Consider the following 23,798-nt stretch of genomic DNA (forward strand, 5'->3'; position numbering starts at 1 on the left):
CTTATTTCCCTCTGAGAGACAAATTCATTAATTACTTGAAGATTAGTAGACTGCTTCTGCTAGGTTTTTCCTTATCCTAACTAAGTACCCTGGTCCCTTCAAGCTCTCAAGAATATGGTTCTAACTCCCCTCACCCTTCTGGTTGCTATCTCATGAATGTGCTTTGCTTTGTCTGTATTCTTCAAGGGCAGCTCCTGGAAGTGAATGTAGAACTTGTGTATATTAACAAGCACAGAGCAGAGCCTAACCATAACTGCCCTCATCCAGCTTATGCAGTTGAGGGTCATATTAGTTTTTTGGCAGTGGTGTCATGCCATTGACTCATGCTGGGCTCATTGACAGCTGAAACCCCCAGGGTCTCAGAGGATTCCGCCCAGCCATGTTTCCCCCATCTGGTAATTGTACAGTTGTTTTCCTGAATCCAAGTTCAAGACCTTGAATTATCCCTAGAAAGGACAGTAAAGCCTCCATCAGTCAAAACTGGAACCCTCAAATAATGGAAAATACTTTGTTGAGCTGTACTTCTTGGAAAAAGAGACAATCATAGGGAAATAAGCCAATGTAAGGATCACCAATTTAATGGACATAAACTTGGGCAAACTCTGAGATGGTGAGGGACAGGGAAGCACGGCGTGCTGCAGTTCATGGGGTTGCAGAGAGTCAGACAAGACTTGGCAACTGAACATCAACAACAGGGATTGAGTTAAAAAGGAAAAAACCCCAACTTCCAGGGTACATCCTTAGGTCAGTACACATTCTCTTTAGCCCCTTACTCCCACTGTCTTTCCTCCCATACTCCTGAATGAGGAAAGCTGGTGGCAAAATAATGACTCTGGTGTATTTATTGCCAACACCTGGATGATCAAATAAACAATGAGGGTCTATTGCGCTTTCAGAGCCAAAAGACGTAAACTTGTGCTCACTTCCCAGTGAAAACGATTGAAATAAAAACAATGTTATGCTTAATTAACCAAAGTCCAGTTCATCAGACTGTCCCTTTTACATCCTGCTATTGGGCTTCTGTTTTTCCAAGAAACTAGCACTATTCACCCACCTTTTCCCTGGTTCCCTCACTCTAGAGTGATGTGCCCCAAAGGCAGCACAAACTCTGGCAAGCCTGAACAGCTCCAAATACAAAGTGGGACCTATGTCCTCAGTCAAATATAGATATCTTGAGAAATCTATATGCAGGTCAGGAGGCAACAGTTAGAACTGGACGTGGAACAACAGACTGGTTCCAAATAGGAAAAGGAGTGCGTCAAGGCTGTATATTGTCACCCTGCTTGTTTAACTTCTGTGCAGAGTACATCATGAGAAACGCTGGGCTGGAAGAAGCACAAGCTGGAATCAAGGTTGCCAGGAGAAATATCAATAACCTCAGATATGCACATGACACCACTCTTATGGCAGAAAGTGAAGAGGAACTAAAAAACCTCTTGATGAAAGTGAAAGAGGAGAGAGAGTGAAAAAGTTGGCTTAAAGCTCAACATTCAGAAAATGAAGATCATGGCGTCTGGTCCCATCACTTCATGGGAAATAGATGGGGAAACAGTGGAAACAGTGTCAGACTTTATTTCTGGGGGCTCCAAAATCACTGCAGACGGTGACTGTAGCCATGAAATTAAAAGATGCTTACTCCTTGGAAGAAAAGTTATGACCAACCTAGATAGCATATTCAAAAGCAGAGACATTAGTTTGCTGACTAAGGTCCATCTAGTCAAGGCTATGGTTTTTCCAGTAGTCATGTATGGATGTGAGAGTTGGACTGTGAAGAAAGCTGAGCACCGAAGAATTGATGCTTTTGAACTGTGGTGTTGGAGAAGACTCTTGAGAGTCCCTTGGACTGCAAGGAGATCCAACTAGTCCATTCTGAAGGAGATCAGCCCTGGGATTTCTATGGAGGGAATGATGCTGAAGCTGAAACTCCAGTACTTTGGCCACCTCATGGGAAGATTTGACTCATTGGAAAAGACTCTGATGCTGGGAGGGATTGGGGTCAGGAGGAGAAGGGGACGACCGAGGATGAGATGGCTGGATGGCATCACTGACTCGATGGACATGAGTCTGAGTGACTCCGGGAGTTGGTGATGGACAGGGAGGTCTGGCGTGCTGCGATTCATGGGGTCACAAAGAGTCGGACACAACTGAGTGACTGAATTGAACTGAACAGAATGTGTCTTTGCCTACTAAGCTAGCAGGCACTATGTAATTTACGATAAAAGCCTTTAAATGCACTGATATAAAATAGAATATACCTTAAAAGTACATGAAACCCCGCCTTACCCAGTATTCTTCTGTGAGGCTAGATCTCTTCCAGGAGATAGTTTCTCTGTATTTAGAGCAAAGTTCTATGTTTCTTGCTGATTACCCTGTATTTAAAGCAAAGTTCTGGGTTTCCTGCTAGTTACCCTGATCAATGCAAAGAAATAGAGGAAAACAATAGAATGGGAAAGACTAGAGATCTCTTCAAGAAAATTAGAGATACCAAGGGAATATTTTATACAAAGATGGGCTCAATAAAGGACAGAAATGGTATGGACCTAACAGAAGCAGAAGATATTAAGAAGAGGTGGCAAGAACATACAGAAGAACTGTACAAAAAAGATCTTCATGACCCAGATAAGCACGATGGTGTGATCACTCACCTAGAGCCAGACATCCTGGAATGTGAAGTCAAGTGGGCCTTAGAAAGCATCACTACGAACAAAGCTAGTGGAGGTGATGGAATTCCAGTTGAGCTATTTCAAATCCTGAAGGATGATGCTGTGAAAGTGCTGCACTCAATATGCCAGGAAATTTGGAAAACTCAGCAGTGGCCATGGGACTGGAAAAGGTCAGTTTTCATTCCAATTCCAAAGAAAGGCAATGCCAAAGAATGCTCAAACTACCGCACAATTGCACTCGTCTCACATGCTAGTAAGTGAAGTCACTCAGTCGTGTGTGACTCTTTGTGACCCCATGGACTGTAGCCTACCAGGCTCCTCTGTCCATGGGGTTCTCCAGGCAAGAATACTGGAGTGTGTTGCCATTTCCTTCTCCAGGGGATCTTCCCAACCCAGGGATTGAACCTGGGTCTCCCGCATTGCAGGCAGACGCTTTATCCTCTGAGCCACCAGAGAAAGGTTTCAGTTCAGCTCAGTCATTCAGTCGTGTCTGACTCTTTGTGACCCCATGAATTGCAGCACGCCAGGTCTCCCTGTCCATCACCAACTCCTGGAGTTCACTCAGACTCACGTCCATCGAGTCAGTGATGCCATCCAGCCATCTCATCCTCTGTCATCCTCTTTTCCTGCTGCCCCCAATCCCTCCCAGAATCAGAGTCTTTTCCAATGAGTCAAATCTTCCCATGAGGTGGCCAAAGTACTGGAGTTTCAGCTTTAGCATCATTCCTTCCAAAGAACACCCAGGGCTGATCTCCTTCAGAATGGACTGGTTGGATCTCCTTGCAGTCCAAGGGACTCTCAAGGGTCTTCTCCAACACCACAGTTCAAAAGCATCAATTCTTCGGTGCTCAGCTTTCTTCACAGTCCAACTCTCACATCCATACATGACCACTGGAAAAACCATAGCCTTGACTAGACGGACCTTAGTCGGCAAAGTAATGTCTCTGCTTTTGAATATGCTATCTAGGTTGGTCATAACTTTTCTTCCAAGGAGTAGAAGGGTTTACACGCTGGTAAAGTAACGCTCAAAATTCTCCAAGCCAGGCTTCAGCAATACGTGAAGTGTGAACTTCCAGATGTTCAAGCTGGTTTTAGAAAAGGCAGAGGAACCAGAGATCAAATTGCCAACATCCACTGGATCATGGAAAAAGCAAGAGAGTTCCAGAAAAACATCTATTTCTGCTTTATTGACTATGCCAAAGCCTTTGACTGTGTGGATCACAATAAACTGTGGAAAATTCTGAAAGAGATGGGAATACCAGAACACCTGACCTGCTCTTGAGAAATCTGTATGCAGGTCAGGAAGCAACAGTTAGAACTGGACATGGAACAACAGACTGGTTCCAAATAGGAAAAGGAGTACGTTAAGGTTGTATATTGTCACTCTACTTATTTAACTGATATGCAGAGTACATCATGAGAAACGCTGGACTGGAAGAAGCACAAGCTGGAATCAAGATTGCCAGGAGAAATATCAATAATCTCAGATATGCAGATGACACCACCCTTATGGCAGAAAGTGAAGAAGAACTAAAGAGCCTCCTGATGAAAGTGAAAGAGAAGAGTGAAAAAGTTGGTTTAAAGCTCAACATTCAGAAAACTAAGATTGTGGCATCTGGTCCCATCACTTCATGGCAAATAGATGGGGAAACAGTGGAAACAGTGGCTGACTTTATTTTTCTGGGCTCCAAAATCACTGTAGATGGTGATTGAAGCCATGAAAATAAAAGATGCTTACTCCTTGGAAGGAAAGTTATGACCAACCTAGACAGCATATTAAAAAGCAGAGACATTAATTTGCCAACAGAAGTCTGTCTAGTTAAGACTATGGTTTTTTCCAGTGGTCATGTGTGGATGTGAGATTTGGACTATAAAGAAAGCTGAGCACCGAAGAATTGATGCGTTTGAATTGTAGTGCTGGAGAAGACTCTTGAGAGTCCCTTGGACTGCAAGGAGATCCAACCAGTCCATCCTAAAGGAGATCAGTTCTGAGTGTTCATTGGAAGGACTAATGTTGAAGCTGAAACTCCAATACTTTGGCCACCTCATGTGAAGAGCTGACTCATTTGAAAAGACCCTGATGCTGGGAAAGGTTGAGGGCAGGAGGAGAAGGGATGAGAGGATAAGATAGTTGGATGGCATCACCGACTCAATGAACGTGGGATTGGGTGGACTCTGGGAGTTGTCTGGGATGGACGGGGAGGCCTGGCGTGCTGCAGTTCATGGGGTCGCAAAGAGTCCGACGTGACTGAGTGACTGAATTGAACTGAACTGACCCTGTATTTAGAGCAAAGTTCTGGGTTTCCTGCTATTTGCCCTGAATTTAGAGCAAAGTTATAGGTTTCCTGTTAGTTATCCTGTATTTAGAGCAAAGTTCTGGGTTTCCTGCTAGTTACCCTGTATTTAGAGCAAAGTTCTGTGTTTCCTGCTCTGTTTGTCGTGATTCTTAAGGCTCACTCTCATTATGTGGTATCTCCTTGCCTGAGAATGGGCATTTATCAAGACTTGGTCCTAAATGATCACTTTTTATTAGTTACACATGGCTTGGCTAAAAGAGGCTCACACCCTAAATAAACCCATGGACTGTGTAGGGACAGAATGGCTGTGGCTCTTTAAGAGCACACAGAGATTTCAGTGGAAAGATTCTGTTGCAGCCATTTGTCCATGAAGAGTTAGGGGAAACAGAGGAGGACAAGTCAGGAATAATAACAGTGGCAGGAATAGAGCTTGGGAGCTTGCTGTTAGACTTTCTGAGGCCAGTGCGGATGGAAGGGAAACATTTAGAGGGTAAAATCAAAAGGCTTTTGTCATTTGTTAGAAGTGGAGTTTTTCTCACTGATGGTCACTGAATGGTGCCATTAACTGAGGGGGATATCCAGGAAGGTGAAGGAGGGGTGAGGTTGGAAAGATAATGAGTTCGACTTTGGATTATTGAGATTGAGATAATGGTGGTGTTTTTCAGGTGGTGATGTCCTATAAGTGTTGGGCTATGTGGCTCTGTGATTCTGCAGAGAGACTTAGAGGTAGTTGACATAGATAGGGTAGTTGGAACAGGAAAATAAGGAGACCATTTGAAGTAGGAAAAGCCCTGGGCGGCGGATGGGAGGGAGATGTTAGGCAGCGGAAGGGGTTTGCAATGAGGGAGGGCAACAGGGGGCTTCCCTGATAGCTCGGTAGGTTAAGAATCTGCCTGCGATGCAGGAGACTTGGGTTCAATCCCTGGGTTGGGAAGATCCCCTGGAGAAGGAAATGGCAACCCAGTCCAGAACTGAAAAAGCTCGCTTAAAACTCAGCATTCAAAAAACTAAGATCAGGGCATCCGGTCCCATCAGTTCAGTTCAGTTCAGTCGCTCAGTCATGTCCAACTCTGCGACCCCATGAATCGCAGCATGCCAGGTCTCCCTGTCCATCACCAACTCCCAGAGTTCACTCAAACTCACGTCCATCGAGTCGGTGGCGCCATCCAATCATCTCATCCTCTGTCATCCCCTTTTCCTCCTGCCCCCAATCCCTCCCAGCATCAGAGTCTTTTCCAATGAGTCAACTCTTCGTGTGAGGTGGCCAAAGTATTGGAGTTTCAGCTTTAGCATCATTCCCTCCAAAGAACACCCAGGGCTGATCTCCTTCAGAATGGACTGGTTGGATCTCCTTGCAGTCCAAGGGACTCTCAAGAGTCTTCTCCAACACCACAGTTCAAAAGCATCAATTCTTCGGTGCTCAGCTTTCTTCACAGTCCAACTCTCACACCCATACATGACCACAGGAAAACTCTTTTAATTTCATGACTGCAGTCACCATCTGGTCCCATCACTTCATGGCAAATAGATAGGGAGACAATGGAAACAATGACAGACTTTATTTTCTTGGACCCCAAAACCACTGCAGATGGTGACTGCAGCCATGAAATTAAAAGCTGTTTGCTTCTTAGAAGAAAGGAGTTCCCTGGTGGCTTAGATGGTAGAGCGTCTGTCTACAAGGTGTGAGACCCAGGTTGAATCCCTGGGTTGGGAAGATCCCCTGGAGAAGGAAATGGCAATCTACTCCAGTACTATTGCCTGGAAAATCCCATGGACAGAGGAGCCTGGTAGGCTACAGTCCACGGGGTCACAAAGAGTTGGACATGACTGAGCGACTTCGCTTTTACTTTCCTTAGAAGAGAAGCTATGACCAACCTAGAAAGCATATTAAAAAGCAGAGACACTACTTTGCCAACAAAGGTTCATCTAGTCTAAGCTGTGGTTTTTCCCGTAGTCATGTATGGATGTGAGAGTTGGACCATAAAGAAAGCTGAGCGCCGAAGAATTGATGCTTTTGAACTGTAATGTTGGAGAAGACTCTTGAGAGTCCTTTGGACTGCAAGGAGATCAAACCAGTCAATCCTAAAGGAAATCAATCCTGAATATTCATTGGAAGGACTGATGCTGAAGCTGAAACTCCATAACTTTGGCCACCTGATGTGAAGAACTGACTCATTGGAAAAGACCCTGGTGCTGGGAAAGGTTGAGGGCAGGAGGAGAAGGGGACAGCAGAGGATGAGATGGTTGGATGGCATCACCAACTCGATGGACATGAGTTTGAGCAAGCTCTGGAAGTTGGTGATGGACAGGGAGGCCTGGTGTGCTACATTCCGTGGGGTTCCAAAGAGGCAGACATGACTGAGTGAATTAAAGTGAATTAGCTTCCTTGGAGCTAATCCAGATACCTCTGATCTGTAATATGGTCCCTTGGTGGAATCTTAGTCATTTGTTGATGATTATAATCACAACTGGCATTTATTGAATGCCTATTCTATGTACATGATCTCGGCTCCTTCACTTAATCTTTCTGAGATTTCCTCAGAGAGAGGAAATCAGTTTTCCTCATCCGTAAAATGGGGATAATACTAATATCTACCTTGTGACATGGTAAGGATTAAACAAACCAATTTAGCATAATGTTTAACACATTAATAAGCACTCAACAAGTGATAGACTCATAACCATTATATTATCCTATTTAATTCTCACTGCCCTGCAAAATAAGTTGTATTACTATACTTTTTTGACAGAAGAAGCATTTGGAACTCAGATTAAGTAATTGCCTTAGATCACTTATGATGACCAGCTGATCACGCAGAATCAGGATTGAATCTGAAGCCAGGGTTTGGTGCACTGTGAAGCTCTTAGTGGGATTATCTGTGTCATGTGGCCACATGAAAGGGGTAAGTAAGTAATTTTGGTACCCAGGAAGATAGTTCAAGCAAGCAACATATTTGGTAATTGTTAATAACCAGGTGCTACTACACCTTCTGTGGGTGAAGGCAAAGACTCAAGAAACAAGAGTTTATAGTGTTAATTCCCAGTATTAGCCACTAGTCCTACTTTCCCCTGGTATAACCTGCCTGGTCTTCACCTTTGCCCAGCCTCATTCTTAGGGACTAGGTGACTTCGTCCATCTCTTCCCCAGCCATCTCCTGTTTGACCTCTACCAGCTCTCCATGGAAGGGGCCTCAGAGTTGGCCCATTGCTCAGCCCTTCTGAGTCATGATTGCCAGAAGTCTTTGTAGGCTAATGCTTCCTTCCTTTAGCATATGTCATATATCAGTGTTCACATATTACACAGGTGCACATTCTTGATTTCACGCACGCATATAGGTGCTGGGCACGTTATTTGATATCAGAACAAAGCCTGTTCAGTCCTTATGCTGAAAGTCCTCTAAGGGTAGGGGCCAAATGTCTTCCTCTATTTTTTTTTAATGTTTTATTTTATTTTTGGTAATACCATGCAGCTTATGGGATTTTAGTTTCCTGACCAGGGATTGAACCTGCACTCTAGGCAGTGAAAACATAGTCCTGACCACTGAACTGCCAGGGAATTCCCTCTCTTCCTTTGTTTGTGATTCCTCCTCTCCCACCAGAGGAAAAAATATTTGTACCTAGCACCCAACTAAAGAAGGAAGTGGCGTAGCCTCCCTAAGATGTAGAAGGTGCCAATGAGGAAAGCAGGCAGGATTTCAAATGGGTGGGTGAAGCCAGAAGCTCCTAAGAATATGAAAGGAAGGCTAAGTATAGTCTCTATTTGATAACACCTTTTTTCTTTTCAAATTAATCTTGTTTTTTTTTTCATAATCATGGCCCTCTACTAAGTTATCCCTGTTCTCAAGGTTCATGCACATAGGGGCTGGACTTATTTTTGATAATGAAGGAATTGCATATAGAGGTTGTATAGCTGTGAGAGGCTAGTGGGAATAGTATAACCAGAATTTATTCTCATTTACTCTTCAGACCAAGCCAGTGGAGAAAGTACTGATTGGTCCTATGACTCTGGCATCTAATACTCATTTGCCTTTGAATTGAAAGACAGGCAGGTTGACATGGCTTCCTCTCGCCAGCCAATCAGATCTTTAGTTCAGTTAGTCAATTCAGTCACTCAGTCGTGTCCAAATCTTTGCAACCCATGGACTGCAGCATCCCAGGCTTCCCTGTCCATCACAAACACCTGGAGCTTGCTCAAACTCATGTCCATCGAGTCAGTGATGCCATCCAACCATCTCATTTTCTGTCATCCCCTTCTCTTCCTGCCATCAATCTTTCCCGGCATCAGGGTCTTTTCCAGTGAGTCAGTTCTTCACATCAAGTGGTCAAAGTATGGCTTCCTCTGTCCATGGGATTCTCTAGGCAAGAATACTGGAGTGGATTGCCATGCTGTTCTCCAGGGGATCTTCTCTTATCTCCTGCAGTGGCAGGCAGGTTCTTTACCACTAGTTCCACCTGGGAAGCCCGATCAGATCTTAGCCACAAGCAAAAGAGACTTGGCTTGGCTTGAAGACAGTCATGGAGCATGTGTGAGACCGCCCCCATTAGGACTCTGGGGACTAAATACCATTAAAAGCTCTTTGATTGGAAGCAAAATTGGGTTATGATTATTTCTTTTTCTAATCCTGATATAGGAACATTATATCTTTGATTTATGTTGCCCTGAAACACAGCGAACTGCTATTTTAAAAAACCTTTATCTTTTAAAATCCCATTTAAAGCAAATGCTACCAACATCCTTTAAAAATGAAAAGAAATTGTGGTGAAATATACATATCATAAAGTGATTTTAACCATTTTGAGTGTGCAGTTCAGTGGCATTAGGTGCATTCACAGTGTTGTACAATCATCACCATCATCGATCTCCAGAAATTTTCCATCATCCCAAACTGAAACTCTGTACCCATTAAGCAACAACTTCCTGTTTTTTCTCTCTCCAGCCTGTGGTAATTCTATTCTATTTCTGTCTCTATGAATTTACCTATTCTAGGCACCACATATAAATGGAATCATATGGTACTTGTCCTCTCATGACTGGCTTATTTCACTTAGCATAATGTTTTTGAGATTCACCCATGTTGTGGTATATGTCAGCTCCTTCATCTTAAGAGAGTAACATTTTAGAGCTAGAAAGGGACTTCTGAGTTTATTAATTCAATAAATACTAGTTAAGCAACTGGATTGTGCTAAGTATCATGCTAGGTGCTGCATACTCTGGATCCATTGTTGACTTTTGGGTTTCTGTTTCTGATACGCTGCATGATAAAAGCTAGTGATGGCAAACCAACGACATTCCTCCCTCCAGGCTGCTCCGTCAATCTGAGTCTCAGATTCCATATCATTTCTCTTTAGACATTGACTTCCATTAGAGATCTGGATTTTCTTCATGTTAATGGCTTTCCTTGGGAGATATAGGTGGGAAGTGAATTTCAGCTTGCCTGGAATTCTGAGTGCTTGATTACTTAGTTCAGATTTCTTGCAGATTTAGATCTCAGCTTCTCAAGCTGAACTCTATCTTGGTGAAGTAGAGCCCAGCTTTTTTGACAGATCAAGGTGGGCCTAGGCGTTCATTTTCAGTGTTGGAAGGACAAAAGAGCCCCGATAGAGGCCCCCCAGCTCCACAACTCTTGACGAACTCTTCTTGACCAAACCTTAGACAGGCTTCCCTGAGCCCTCTTTTCTACTTAGCTTTATCCTTAGACTCTAAGTCAGTCTTAGCAAAGAATACTGATAAATCATCCCTCAGTCCTTGATATCTGATTAGGTTCATTATTCTCCACCATTAATGTCTAAATCTGTAGCCTGCCTGTTGCACAAATCCTGTTAGGTCAGTTAAGCAAAAATTCTCCCTATACTTTGTGTCTCCTCTCAGCAATTTTCCATCTACCGACCTCCTTGCTGTGCTATATTTAATAGATTTGAGGTTGAACACAATTAATCTCTCCTGTTGCATGACCTCTCTTGCAATAACCATTTTTTTTTCTTTTTGGCCACAGTGTACAACACATGGGATCTTAGTTCCCCAACCAGGCCTCTAACCTGTGGGCCTTGCATTGGAAGAATGGAGTCTTAACCACTAGACCACCAGGGAAGTCTTGTTGCAATAATCTTGAATAAAGTCTCCCTTACAGTTGTTAACAAATGTCAGAATAACATTTCTTTAACACTCCCAACCATGACCCTTGATTGAATCCTCTTCCCTTGAGAAAGTACAGAAAGAATGTGGATGGGGGACAGTAGAATTGGGGAGGCTTGTGCAATCTGGGGCACCTTGGACGGACTGAAAGTCTCCAGAGTCCTTAAGAAGTGGAGATCATGAGTGTCTTCCACTTATTCTTCTGTGACTTGGTAGAAAGGACACCAGACTCGGATTCTAGTAAATGTAAGAAGTCTTATTATTAATAATACCATTAAGCCTTATCTTTTTAGATTCCAAGGAAAACTGATAATTTATTAAGACTAACACATTTCTCCTATACCGTGTACCTCATATATTTTTGCCTTTTTAGTGGAGTCAGAAAAATTAGGTGTCAGATTCAAAACAGAAGCCACAAACTTTCCATCATGATCTACTCTCACCAGAGAAGGGCCTGTCAAGTGTGTGAAGCGTGTGATCTTGGGGTTGACTTGGGGTTTCTTTGATAGTCTTTATTTTTATTCTATTTATTTATTTATTTATTTAAATTTTAAAATCTTTAATTCTTACATGCATTCTCAAACATGAACCCCCCTCCCACCTCCCTCCCCATAACATCTTTCTGGGTCATCCCCATGCACCAGCCCCAAGCATGCTGCATCCTGCGTCAGACATAGACTGGCGATTCAATTCACATGATAGTATACATGTTAGAATGTCATTCTCCCAAATCATCCCACCCTCTCCCTCTCCCTCTGAGTCCAAAAGTCCGTTATACACATCTGTGTCTCTTTCCCTGTCTTGCATACAGGGTCGTCATTGCCATCTTCCTAAATTCCATATATATGTGTTAGTATACTGTATTGGTGTTTTTCTTTCTGGCTTACTTCACTCTGTATAATCGGCTCCAGTTTCATCCATCTCAACAGAACTGATTCAAATGAATTCTTTTTAACGGCTGAGTAATACTCCATTGTGTATATGTACCACAGCTTTCTTATCCATTCATCTGCTGATGGACATCTAGGTTGTTTCCATGTCCTGGCTATTATAAACAGTGCTGCGATGAACATTGGGGTACATGTGTCTCTTTCAATTCTGGTTTCCTCGGTGTGTATGCCCAGCAGTGGGATTGCTGGGTCATAAGGTAGTTCTATTTGCAATTTTTTAAGGAATCTCCACACTGTTCTCCATAGTGGCTGTACTAGTTTGCATTCCCACCAACAGTGTAGGAGGGTTCCCTTTTCTCCACACCCTCTCCAGCATTTATTGCTTGCAGATTTTTGGATCGCAGCCATTCTGACTGGTGTGAAGTGGTACCTCATTGTGGTTTTGATTTGCATTTCTCTAATAATGAGTGATGTTGAGCATCTTTTCATGTGTTTGTTAGCCATCCGTATGTCTTCTTTGGAGAAATGTCTATTTAGTTCTTTGGCCCATTTTTTGATTGGGTCGTTTATTTTTCTGGAGTTGAGCTGCATAAGTTGCTTGTATATTTTTGAGATTAGTTGTTTGTCAGTTGCTTCATTTGCTATTATTTTCTCCCATTCAGAGGGCTGTCTTTTCACCTTGCTTATAGTTTCCTTTGTTGTGCAGAAGCTTTTAATTTTAATTAGATCCCATTTGTTTATTTTTGCTTTTATTTCCAGCATTCTGGGAGGTGGATCATAGAGGATCCTGCTGTGATTTATGTCTGAGAGTGTTTTGCCTATGTTCTCCTCTAGGAGTTTTATAGTTTCTGATCTTACATTTAGATCTTTAATCCATTTTGAGTTTATTTTTGTGTGCGGTGTTAGAAAGTGATCTAGTTTCATTCTTTTACAAGTGGTTGACCAGTTTTCCCAGCACCACTTGTTAAAGAGATTGTCTTTACTCCATTGTATATTCTTGCCTCCTTTGTCAAAGATAAGGTGTCCATATGTATGTGGATTTATCTCTGGGCTTTCTATTTTGTTCCATTGATCTATATGTCTGTCTTTGTGCCAGTACCATACTGTCTTGATGACTGTGGCTTTGTAGTAGAGCCTGAAGTCAGGCAAGTTGATTCCTCCAGTTCCATTCTTCTTTCTCAAGATTGCTTTGGCTATTCGAGGTTTTTTGTATTTCCATACAAATCTTGAAATTATTTGTTCTAGTTCTGTGAAAAATGTGGCTGGTAACTTGATAGGGATTGCATTGAATTTGTAAATTGCTTTGGGTAGTATACTCATTTTCACTATATTGATTCTTCCAATCCATGAACATGGTATATTTCTCCATCTATTAGTGTCCTCTTTGATTTCTTTCATCAGTGTTTTATAGTTTTCCATATATAGGTCTTTAGTTTCTTTAGGAAGATATATTCCTAAGTATTTTATTCTTTTCGTTGCAATGGTGAATGGAATTGTTTCCTTAATTTCTTTTTCTACTTTCTCATTATTAGTGTATAGGAATGCAAGGGATTTCTGTGTGTTGATTTTATATCCTGCAACTTTACTATATTCATTGATGAGCTCTAGTAATTTTCTGGTGGAGTCTTTAGGGTTTTCCATGTAGAGGATCATGTCATCTGCAAACAGTGAGAGTTTTACTTCTTCTTTTCCAATTTGGATTCCTTTTATTTCTTTTTCTGCTCTGATTGCTGTGGCCAAAACTTCCAGAACTATGTTGAATAGTAGCGGTGAAAGTGGACACCCTTGTCTTGTTCCTGACTTTAGGGGAAATGCTTTCAATTTTTCACCATTGAGGATAATGTTTGCTGTGGGTTTGTCATAGATAGCTTTTATTATGTTGAGGTATGTTCCTTCTATTCCTGCTTTCTGGAGAGTTTTTATCATTATTTTTATTCTAGAGCTAACACCATCTCAGGTTTATAATCTGGCCTCTTCTGTCTGTGTAAGTTCTATCCAGCCCTGTGGGACTTCCCTGCTGCTGCTAAGTCACTTCAGTCATGTCCGACTCTGTGTGACCCCATAGACAGCAGCCCACCAGGCTCCCCCATCCCTGGGATTCTCCAGGCAAGAACACTGGAGTGGGTTGCCATTTCCTTCTCCAATGCATGAAAGTGAAAAGTGAAAGTGAAGTCCCTCAGTCGTGTTCGACTCTTAGCGACCCCATGGACTGCAGCCTACCAGGCTCCTCCATCCATGGGATTTTTCAGGCAAGAGTACTGGAGTGGGGTGCCATTGCCTTCTCCACTCAAAAAACGATACTATAAAACCAAGTGTTGAGCAATACAGAACGCTTGTCACAGACTTTTCCAGCCTGAGGAGCAGATTCCTGACTTTGTAGGTCAAGAGGCTTGGCCTTTATCACTCAAAAGAAATGGAAGAGGCATCAAAGACCCACTTGATGTACTGTCAGAGTTGCAAGAGTGCTTGGGAATTAGCATTTTTGAGGACATGAGTCTGCCTCAGACTCTTTATAAACACAGCTTGACTCAACCACTCTATGACTGGCATCCTTGGAACATGAAGTGGATACTGTTCTTTGGGGCCCTTATTGGGTCTGGCATCTGTGACCAAGAAACATTTTCTGGGTAAGTTCCTTTTGGACTTATTACTTAGTTCAGAGATACAGGAACCTACTAGATTTGGACATGAATGGCTGATTGTACCTCAGGTGGTATGGTGCTGGGAGGGAAGACCTGGATTCCTGTCCCAGCTGTGCCCCTGTATCATCTTGGACCAATTACTTCTTTCTCAGGCTCAGTTTTAGATATCTTGTCAAAACTAGATGGTCTTTGGTCCCTCCCCAGCCCAGTAATTCCTGCCAGTTCTTTCTTCCTGGTTTATTCCTAAGGTCAGTTTCAGGCATCTCCTACTTTGTTACTCCTGTGCTATGAACTACTAAGACTTACCAATTGTTTCTAATTTCTGCTGTGTTTTGTTCTTGATTATTCACTGAGTTGTGTCTAACTTTTATGATCTTATGGATTGTAGCTTGCCAGGCTCCTCTGTCTGTGGAACTTCCCAGGCAAGAATACTGGAGTCGGTTGCTCTTTCCTTCTCCAGGGATCTTTCTGACCTAGGGATTGAACACGTAGCTCCTACATTGCCAGGTGGATTCTTTACCACTGAACCACCAGGGAAGCCCAGTTTCTGTCATACTTAGAGGAAAACCTGGGTCACAGGCTTCTTGGCTTCACCTTCCTGTTAACGGTTAAGGTTTGGCAGACCCTTCTTGGTAGCATCTAGCATATGGAGATTTGATGGGTCTTGCTTAGCCTTAGCTATGAAAGGCAACCGTACACCTGTTCATTCTGTGTGTGCACGTGCACACGCACATGTGCTCCACGTGGAATGCCTTTTGGTTTACAAAGGAGAGGACATTTGGGAGGTAGGAGAGATGAAAGGATGCCATGGTACCCTACTGGAAGATTGAATTCTAATAACTCATTACTGCATAATGCTTTGCCATTTGCAAAGAGCTGTCACGTACATTATCTTTTGGATCACACAATTCTGCCAGGCAGGGGTGTTATTTTCCTCAATTTAAACATGAAAAAAATTCAGCCTTAGAAAGATTAAGGAACCTGCCCAAGGCTACTTAGCTGGTAAGCAGGGGAGTTGGAACTCTGCAAAACCCAAGTGCAGTCCATAGGGTCACAAAAAGTCGGACATGACTGAGCAACTGAACAACAATCTCCAGAAAGAATCGTATATCTAACTGATTTTTCTGTATCTGTTAGTTTACTCTCTATTATACTATCTGGCTAAAGGGACTTTGAGATTGTTTATTGAAGTAATTACTTATGTGTGATTGAGTAATTTTTATGTTGATGACTTCCGTTCACACCTGGTCTCTGCTGCCAAATAGCTCAGAGCACTTAGGCATAACAGGTGGTAAGGGAAGGAGGTTTTTCCACAGGCAGCTCAGCAGTAAGTGTGTAATACCTACATTTGCTGCTATGTGGGCTGACGCATAGAGCTCTCAGGCTCCCGCTGCACCTATTCACATGGCTGAAAAAAAAATCTTTATTTCTCAAGATACAGACTTCTCATATAATGCAGTGGACACCTGGGTTGATACTGCTTGCCTGGGGTCTGGAGTGCTCACCATAGGAGCTTACACAGAAAGCGCTGTGTGCCTGAGCAAATTGCAGACAGTTTTAATTAATGGTGTTATCCTTACCCCCAAATCTTTCTCGCCTTATAGTAGGGAACCCAGCAAAGGTGGAGGACTTCTTCCTGAGGTCCATAGACATAGCCTAGACACCCAACTTGGTGAACATTTAGAGCAAGGGGAAGTTGTTCTCTGAGCATTCGAGTGGTTGGATAGCCAGGAAGCAGGTTGGGTTATAGGGGGAACAGTGCTAATGGAGATGGAGGTGATGGTTTCAATCCCCCCTACACCCTCAGTCTCTGCTCCTTCCGCCAACCTCACCTACCTCCCCAGTCTCTCTCACTCTGCTGGTGTCTTCTGTCCTGGGCTCCGCTCATCTTAAGGATAGGATGGTGGCCAGGATGCCTAAAGGTGTACAGCAAGCAGAGAACAGGAAATAGTTGCAGAACTTGTCGCATTGGCAATAACTGGTAAGCATTTAAGAGTTCCATGAAATCATCTCAGATGTGGTGGCTTCTAAGACTGGCTGGGGATGCAAGTAAGAAAGGCACAAAGAACATGCTGCTTGGCCACCCACATGGTGAAAGCAGGGAGGGATAGAAGCTCAGAACCAAGATGACTACTGACTGTCCAGAACATGGGATGAGTGTGAGAGTGACTGAGAGTGGATCACTAACCATTGTGTTGGCAGCAGCTGCCAGTCCAGGTATTGGAGAGCACCAGAGTTAAGAAGAGCTGTAGGAACACCTACCTATGGGGAGTAGGAAGGGTAAAAATGGCAACCTGCAAACCCCAGCATGTCCCCCTCCCAGGCCAATTTTCCATCTTCAGAAAGAGCTTAAATCTTTGAAAAGATTTCCAGATGGTGGAGATAGGTTATGTTCCACCACCCACACTCTCAGGGTGCATTTTCCAAATAGAGACAAAGACAGTGAGGGCAAGAGAAAGGCTGCCCTTCACCTGGCACCCACTTACGTTTTTTGTGCTTCTAGGTATGGATGAACTTATGTTCATGAGAATAATGTTAGATCCTCCTTGCCTCCTGCCAGTTTTTAGTGCCATCTGAAGATTGTCCTTAACATTGTCTTTTCTGGTTGAGAAAAACCTTATGGGTGATGAAGGTTGGTCCTAAAGCCTGGGTGAGAGATTGGCTAGGCAGATAAAGAAAAGGGCTGGATATCCAGGCAGAGGAAACAGCATGTGCAAAGGCATAGGAGGGCAAAATGTATGGTGAATCTGGGATTTGAGTGAGGCTGGAGCCAAGAATGTGTAGGAGGGAGAGACGGAGGAGAGACATGTGGGGAAAGACTCTATTCTGTACCAGCTCTTCCGCCCTGCCTGTCTGCATGTTACAGATGTGTCTTTATCCTTTGGAGCTGGGCTAATTAGGACGTAATGAAATGAGCTGTGAGTTTAATCATCATCAGGGCCAATTAGATTCCCTGTACTCCCTTGTGGACTGTGCCCAGGAGTATGAAAGTTCTGCTGTGAAGTTATCACTTTGGGAGAATTAAAGCACATGGTGTGGATGAATGTGTAACATGATTTTAATATTCTTAAGAGCCCATTATTCTTATGTTCCTCTTTTTTTCTCTTCCTATTCCTTCTCCCTCCTTGTTCTCTTTGTGATACTCTAGTCAATGCTGTATTTTACCGATGCCTCATTTTGCTAACAAAGATGCCAGTGCACAGGCACTTTTCAGAACACCCATTTAAAAATTTTTATTTATTTTTGATCGGAGGATAACTGCTTTACAATATTGTATTGGTTTCTGCCATACATCAACATGAATCAGCCATAGATATAATATGTCCCCTCCCTCTGAACCTCCCTCCCATTCCACCCCTCCTCCTCCCCATCCCACCCCTCTAGGTTATCACACAGTCCCTGTTGAACTCCCTGCATCAAACAACAAATTCCCACTGGCTGTCTGTTTTACATTTGGTAACGTATGTTTCCATGCTGCCCTCCATTCTTTCTTCCCTCTCCTTCTCCCACTGTATCCACAAGTCTGTTCTATGTCTATATCTCCACTGCTGCCCTGCAAATAGGCAGAACACCCATTTTTAAGAGGCCTCTTTTTCTGGAGTATTGAGGACAGGTTGTGACAGAGCATGAGTTCTACAGATAGGTCCTGGTACTCAGCTAGGAGGAAGGGTTTCCCTTTTGTTTTAAACCTGTTACTTTTGCAAGGCTGCTTGCCTGTATCAGGGAAATGGTGGCTTCATTCCCCATCTTCCCAGGGCTGCAGTCCAACATCTAGCAAGTCTGTCAGGTTCGGACTGATACCTGCCAGCCAGTGGCTTCTCCACTGTGGCCTCAGAGACTCCCGTGGGATGCACTTGGCTGCCCACCTCTCAGGACCCTGTGGAGACCAGATGAGCAGGGGGAAAGTGAGGCTTCAGCAATGGCGTTCCCTTCAAATTTGCTGCCTGCAACAGAAGCAACTCTGCAGCGGACCTTACCTCCTTAGAGGCTAGACCAGACCCCCTGGAGACCCCCCAGAAGTTCCCAGAACAAAGTTAAGCTCTGCGAGTTCATCCGGATTAGACCGGTTTTCTGATGAGATGCTGATCTGCCACGTGAGGCTGCACGTTTAGCTCCCTGTGACAGAACCATTTTCTCTGTCAACAGGTCCTTCAGCCCACAGCCGTCTCCAACAGCTCTTCCCGCATTCATTTGTGTCAAAGGGATGACGCATGTGACAGTGTTGAGTGCCGATTCATTCGGGCCGTCACCTAGCAACGGCCTAATGGCTCCCCTGGCTCTCTGAGCCGGCTGAGAGCACAAAGGCAGCTTTTCAGGCTTGGCCTTCTCCCACCCACACACAGGACTTCGGGGGCCTCTACCCCTGCTGCTGCCTTGGGAGCTAAATGATGTATAGGAAACAAGTGCAGGACGAACAACAAAGGGGGACTTGGGACTGGCCAGCTTCCTTCTGGGCCCTGTCAGAGCCCCATTGGGAGGATGAATCCCAAATTCAGCCCCAGCACCATGCATTTGTGTAGGGCTCCGGAGCTGGAAGGGCCTGGAGAGGACCCAGCCTCTCCCCTCTTTGCTGAGAGGAAAAATAACTAACCCTCCCAGGATGGAAGGTCTGTTCTCTTTCCTTGCTCTTTCCAGCGTGGACATTCAGCCAGTTTCAGTCCTAGACCTTGACAGTGAAGAAGTGCCTCTTTATGTCTTGAGTTAGCTTTGCGTGTAGCTCAGGAACATTCCTTTCTGCAAAATATATATGTTTTTCATTATAAAGTAATATGACCACATTACAGAAAACAGATACGAGGGGAAAAAAGTAAGTCATCCATAATCCCATGACCCGAACATAAGCACTGTCAGCATTTGCTATATTTCCGTTGTCTGTTTTTCTTCCAATGCATCTGCTTTTTCCATAGTTACAGTCATGGCATACATACAATTTTGTGTCCTGCTCTTTCACTTAATATTTCCCTGAAAGTTATATACCATAAGCACTTTTTCATATTTGCCACGTAGCCTTGTTTTTAGTGGCTATATATTATAACCAAAGACTAGACCATTTCCTTTCATTATGTCTGGGATAGTAGACCTGGGGTTTATTTGCCAGCTGAAAGCTTTACCATTATTTTTTGCTTTTTTTCCCCCACTTTCCAGGCACCAAGTTTTCAGAATTAACGTCAGAAATGAAGATGAGATCAGCAAACTCAATCAGCTAATGAATTCAGACAACCTTAAGGTACCTAGTTCTCTTTCTCTTGAGTTAACCATGGTGGGAGAAGACTCTTGCAGCACTGGCATTGTTATTCCTGAGGAGTTTCTGTGTATAATCCTATATTAATCAACACGTCTTTATACAATGGAGAGAGTTGGTGGGAAAGTGCTCTCCAGGGAGATGGGGTCCTCAGCAGAGGGCTTCATCTTTTTGCCATTGACTTGTTACTCCTTGGGCTTTGCCGTGTGTTGCCTGCTGGGCAGGCCTGACCAGATAAAACTGTGAAACAGCAGAAGTTTGCCCTTGTGCAGAACTCAGCTTCTCAGGGACCACCCAGCCTTTTGGCAGTTGTTCTAGAAGAATGAGTTCATTGTGGTTTTTACCTGAACTATCCTTTAACCTGGTTTCACTTCTTTTCTCTTCAGCTCGACTTGTGGAAATCTCCCTCTACCCTCGGTCATCCTGCAGATGTCCTGGTCCCTTCTTTCAGTCTGCGGGAAGTCAAATCCTTCCTGGAGGACCATGGCTTAGAGTACGCAGTGACTGTTGAAGACCTGCAGGTGGGTAGGCCAAGGTCCCTCCACTGGTCTTGCATAGGACCAAGCAGCCAGAGTGGACTTGGAACATTTTCAAGTTCTGGCCTCACTCTTTTCCAGTGAACAGATGAAGACATTGAGGTATATGGAAGTAAAGTGCAGTGACTTGTTAGAGGAACATGTTGTGCTAGAAAGGGCTTACATGGCAAAAGGGCTTACATGGCAAACCAGTCAGATCTGGATCCAAATCCTCATTTTGCTAACTACTAGCTGTGTGATTTTGGACAAACTGTTACCCTCTTGAGACTCTGTTCCTTCATCAGTAAAATGGTAATAATTTATACCTACTTCATACGATTAATTGAGATTAAGTGCTTAAATGTACATAAAATGTCTAACAGTGCATGGTATGTCATGGCTTTCTCACAAGTATTAAGTCTCTTTTTTCTTTTTTGAAATCAAGAGGGAAGAATAGAATGTGTGCTGGTGGGAAGGTGCTGAAGGCCAGTCATAAAAAATATCCTTTGAGAATTCTTTCAAAGGATGTTTGGTCCAATGGCTTCACACTTTCATTGCAAGGGGGAGAAGTTCAATCCCTAGTCAGAGAACTAAGATCCCGCATGCCATGTGGCATGGGCAAAAATAAATAAATAATAAATAAGCATGGTTGGTGAAAGGGAGAATGTTACCAGCAGCCCCTAGCAGAGTCAGCGTCACTGCCCAAATCAGACACCAGCCTCACGAGCTGTATTTGAACAGCAGGACAGTGTCTGGCTCACGTTCTCTCCTTCACCGAGGTGGGTTGTGGGCTAATTGGTGATTTGGCCTGGGAGTTTCCTGATGGTGTGAGCAGCTGTGAGCTTATTAATCATCCTCACATGTCACAGACATCTGCCAGGAACCTTCAAAGTAGGAGTGGTTGTAAGAATTTCTTTGTTTCTGAATGGTTTCCCAAGCTGGGTATTTCAGAGGCACTGGATACCAGATGCAGGCTGACGTCTAGAGAATTCGTAGTATAGAATAACCAAATGGCACATATGTTGCTTCCAGGGAGAAAGTGAGTTTTGAATGAGGTGATATACATTGGGCTCCAAGAAGAAAGATTTTATAGATACGGGGAAGAAATCTGACCCCCTTTTACACCTTGACATTTGTGCTTCTTGATATGTGTGCTGAGGGTGCTGCCGTCTTGGCCAGCCCATATCCCAAGGTAGAGTGGAAACAACATGAACCTCTGTCCCCAGAGAATCACTTTGTAATGTTGCCATGTCTGTTTCAGACCGTTTTAGATAGTGAAGACCGAAAACTGCAACGCAATGTACGCCAAGAACTGAGCAGTAATTGCTTTAACTATGGGGCCTATCACACCCTGGAAGCTGTAAGTATTTCAGAGCAGGTGAAGATCAGATCATTGGCCTTCTGGGTTTTGTAACCCCTCTCCTTACTTCCAGGAGGTGTTTGTCCCTAGTACAGTATGCCTACAATGAGGGGTTAAAATGTGTACACTTCAATTTCTTTCTAACTCTTGGGTTGTTTATCTCCTAAGAGCAGAGTGAAATGCAAACTGAACATTTACTCCCACATGCATCCTTCTTTTCTTAAGCAACCCCTCAAAGAAAACCATGAAGTAATTGCAACCATTTTCAGTCCTCGTAATTCAACCTTGTTATATTCCACCAGAATCCCTGTACTTTATTCACCCAGATTAAAGTGTTACTTATCCCAGGCAAATAGACAAGTGATTATTTCCAAGGTTAACCAAATATTTCCACTCATTTATCATGAATACTTATAATGTATATTTGTTCCATAATACATGTTGGTGCTGTGTTTAGTTAGAATTCACTTATATAAATGGCTTTCAAGGTAAGCCAACCCTTCAAATAAGAAATTTGGAACAGAATAATTTAATGTAATATTGGAATTTGAAGAACCAAGAAGGACTGGAATGGAACTGAATCACGTAGCCTATGGTTTTCTTAGGCCGCTCAATGTTTTTTTCCTTAGTCTGGAAATTCTCTGCTAACTCAGGAACAAACCCCAAATCTAAACTGGTATTCTGTTTCCTATAGCTGAATATATATCCAAAGATAGAGTTCCTGGCATGCTTTTCATGAGGCATATACTTTGAATTATTTTTCTTTCAGATGAGGTTTTTTTCCCAAGCTTTTTTTCCACTTCTTTCCCAGGATTGTCAGTAGCTTTGTTTATTGTGTACACTTGGCCATACTGCCTCTTGATCCCTCTTGTGACCAGTGACATACATCTGCAACACAGCTGGATAAAGTCAGGAGTTCAGTCCAGGGCCATGGATGAAAATGGAGCTGAGGCCCACACAGGGATCCAACCCGTGATGATAGCCTCATTAACATGGGACACTCCTGAGCTGAGCTAACAGGTTGCAAATGTCACCCAAGATTCTGGAAACACCATCCCCTCACCTGACTGTTGCAGGATCCTCACATTCCTATCCACTCAATTTTGTTCTCTGACTTGAGGTATCATTGTCATCTGGCTTGCAGCAGAAGGCTGCTCGTATTCAGTTCTTTCTAAAAACAGCTTTTAGAAGCACATATCCCACAATCACTTGAACCTTCTTAGGTCTCTAAAGGGAATTCCATGTTTGTCTCTGCCAGGGTTTCTAATTTAAGACCCTTTGTGCATATTGTTGTGGTGGCAGTTACTTTTGTTATTGTTGTGGGTAAGCTTTCCCCTTGTGTTGGCACTGTGAATTTGCAACCCCATGTCTGGACACAGCTTGTTGTTTTAACTTTTCCTGAGTAATTCTCCTCTCATGACTCCAGGCAGGCATCTGGCTTTTGCTCCACTTTCTAGGGTTGGTGGGTAGAGTTTCCAGGCCCTTTTCATGGCCATAATTACCACTTTCCAGTTCCAAGTTGGAACTTGCTCCTTGCTCCAAGCAGGGTCCTTTGCCCTCTACTCCTCTTCCTGGTTGCTGTAAACCCTCAGAACCTAAGACGGATATCTAGCCGTGGGGCTTCATCTTTTGTCCTGTACTCTGTTAGCTTGCTCCTCTTCATTTCTGGCACAATTTTTCCTTTTTTTTTTTTTTTTGGCTTTTAAATTTGGCTGGGACTCATTTTCATAGTATTTTATCTGGCTTGCCTGTATATTTGAGAGCGAGTTTCTTGCTCAGTCTGCCATAATGTCTGCAAGTCTGATAAACCCTTTAAGCTTGATTTTATTGTGTATTGATTGCACACTTTCCTTCTCTGTAAAGCTCCTTCTTTCAAATTTAAGGTCTAAATATAAATTCATTTATTTCCTTATTTCAGCCCTCAAAAAGTTTGAACAACTAAGGTGGATGAATTCCATTTAAAGCAAACCTTTTCTTTTTTCTGAAAGCAAATGAAAGCATTCATAACCTTGCTTTATTACAGCTCTTCAATTGAGAGATCAAAGTCTTTAGAAGA

At 43.3% G+C, this 23,798-nt stretch overlaps 1 protein-coding gene across 5 annotated transcripts in view; it reads left to right on the forward strand.

The window, feature by feature from the left end:
• LOC138438923 (carboxypeptidase A5) overlaps positions 1–23,798 on the forward strand; it is a 96,877-nt gene that overhangs the window by 9,009 nt on the left and 64,070 nt on the right. For 2 of the 5 annotated variants that reach the window (XM_069586968.1, XM_069586967.1), the window contains exons 3-5: positions 19,771–19,852; positions 20,254–20,388; positions 21,644–21,742. In XM_069586968.1, coding sequence (XP_069443069.1) covers positions 19,832–19,852; positions 20,254–20,388; positions 21,644–21,742 — 255 coding nt within the window. In that variant the 5' untranslated portion in view covers positions 19,771–19,831. Of the gene's footprint in view, positions 1–14,433; positions 14,611–18,900; positions 19,233–19,770; positions 19,853–20,253; positions 20,389–21,643; positions 21,743–23,798 lie in introns of those variants that run through there. The other 3 variants (XM_069586966.1, XM_069586971.1, XM_069586969.1) reach the window with 3 other exon arrangements.

This window comes from Ovis canadensis, chromosome 4 (genome assembly GCF_042477335.2).
Source record: "Ovis canadensis isolate MfBH-ARS-UI-01 breed Bighorn chromosome 4, ARS-UI_OviCan_v2, whole genome shotgun sequence".
Taxonomy (NCBI): domain Eukaryota; kingdom Metazoa; phylum Chordata; class Mammalia; order Artiodactyla; family Bovidae; genus Ovis; species Ovis canadensis.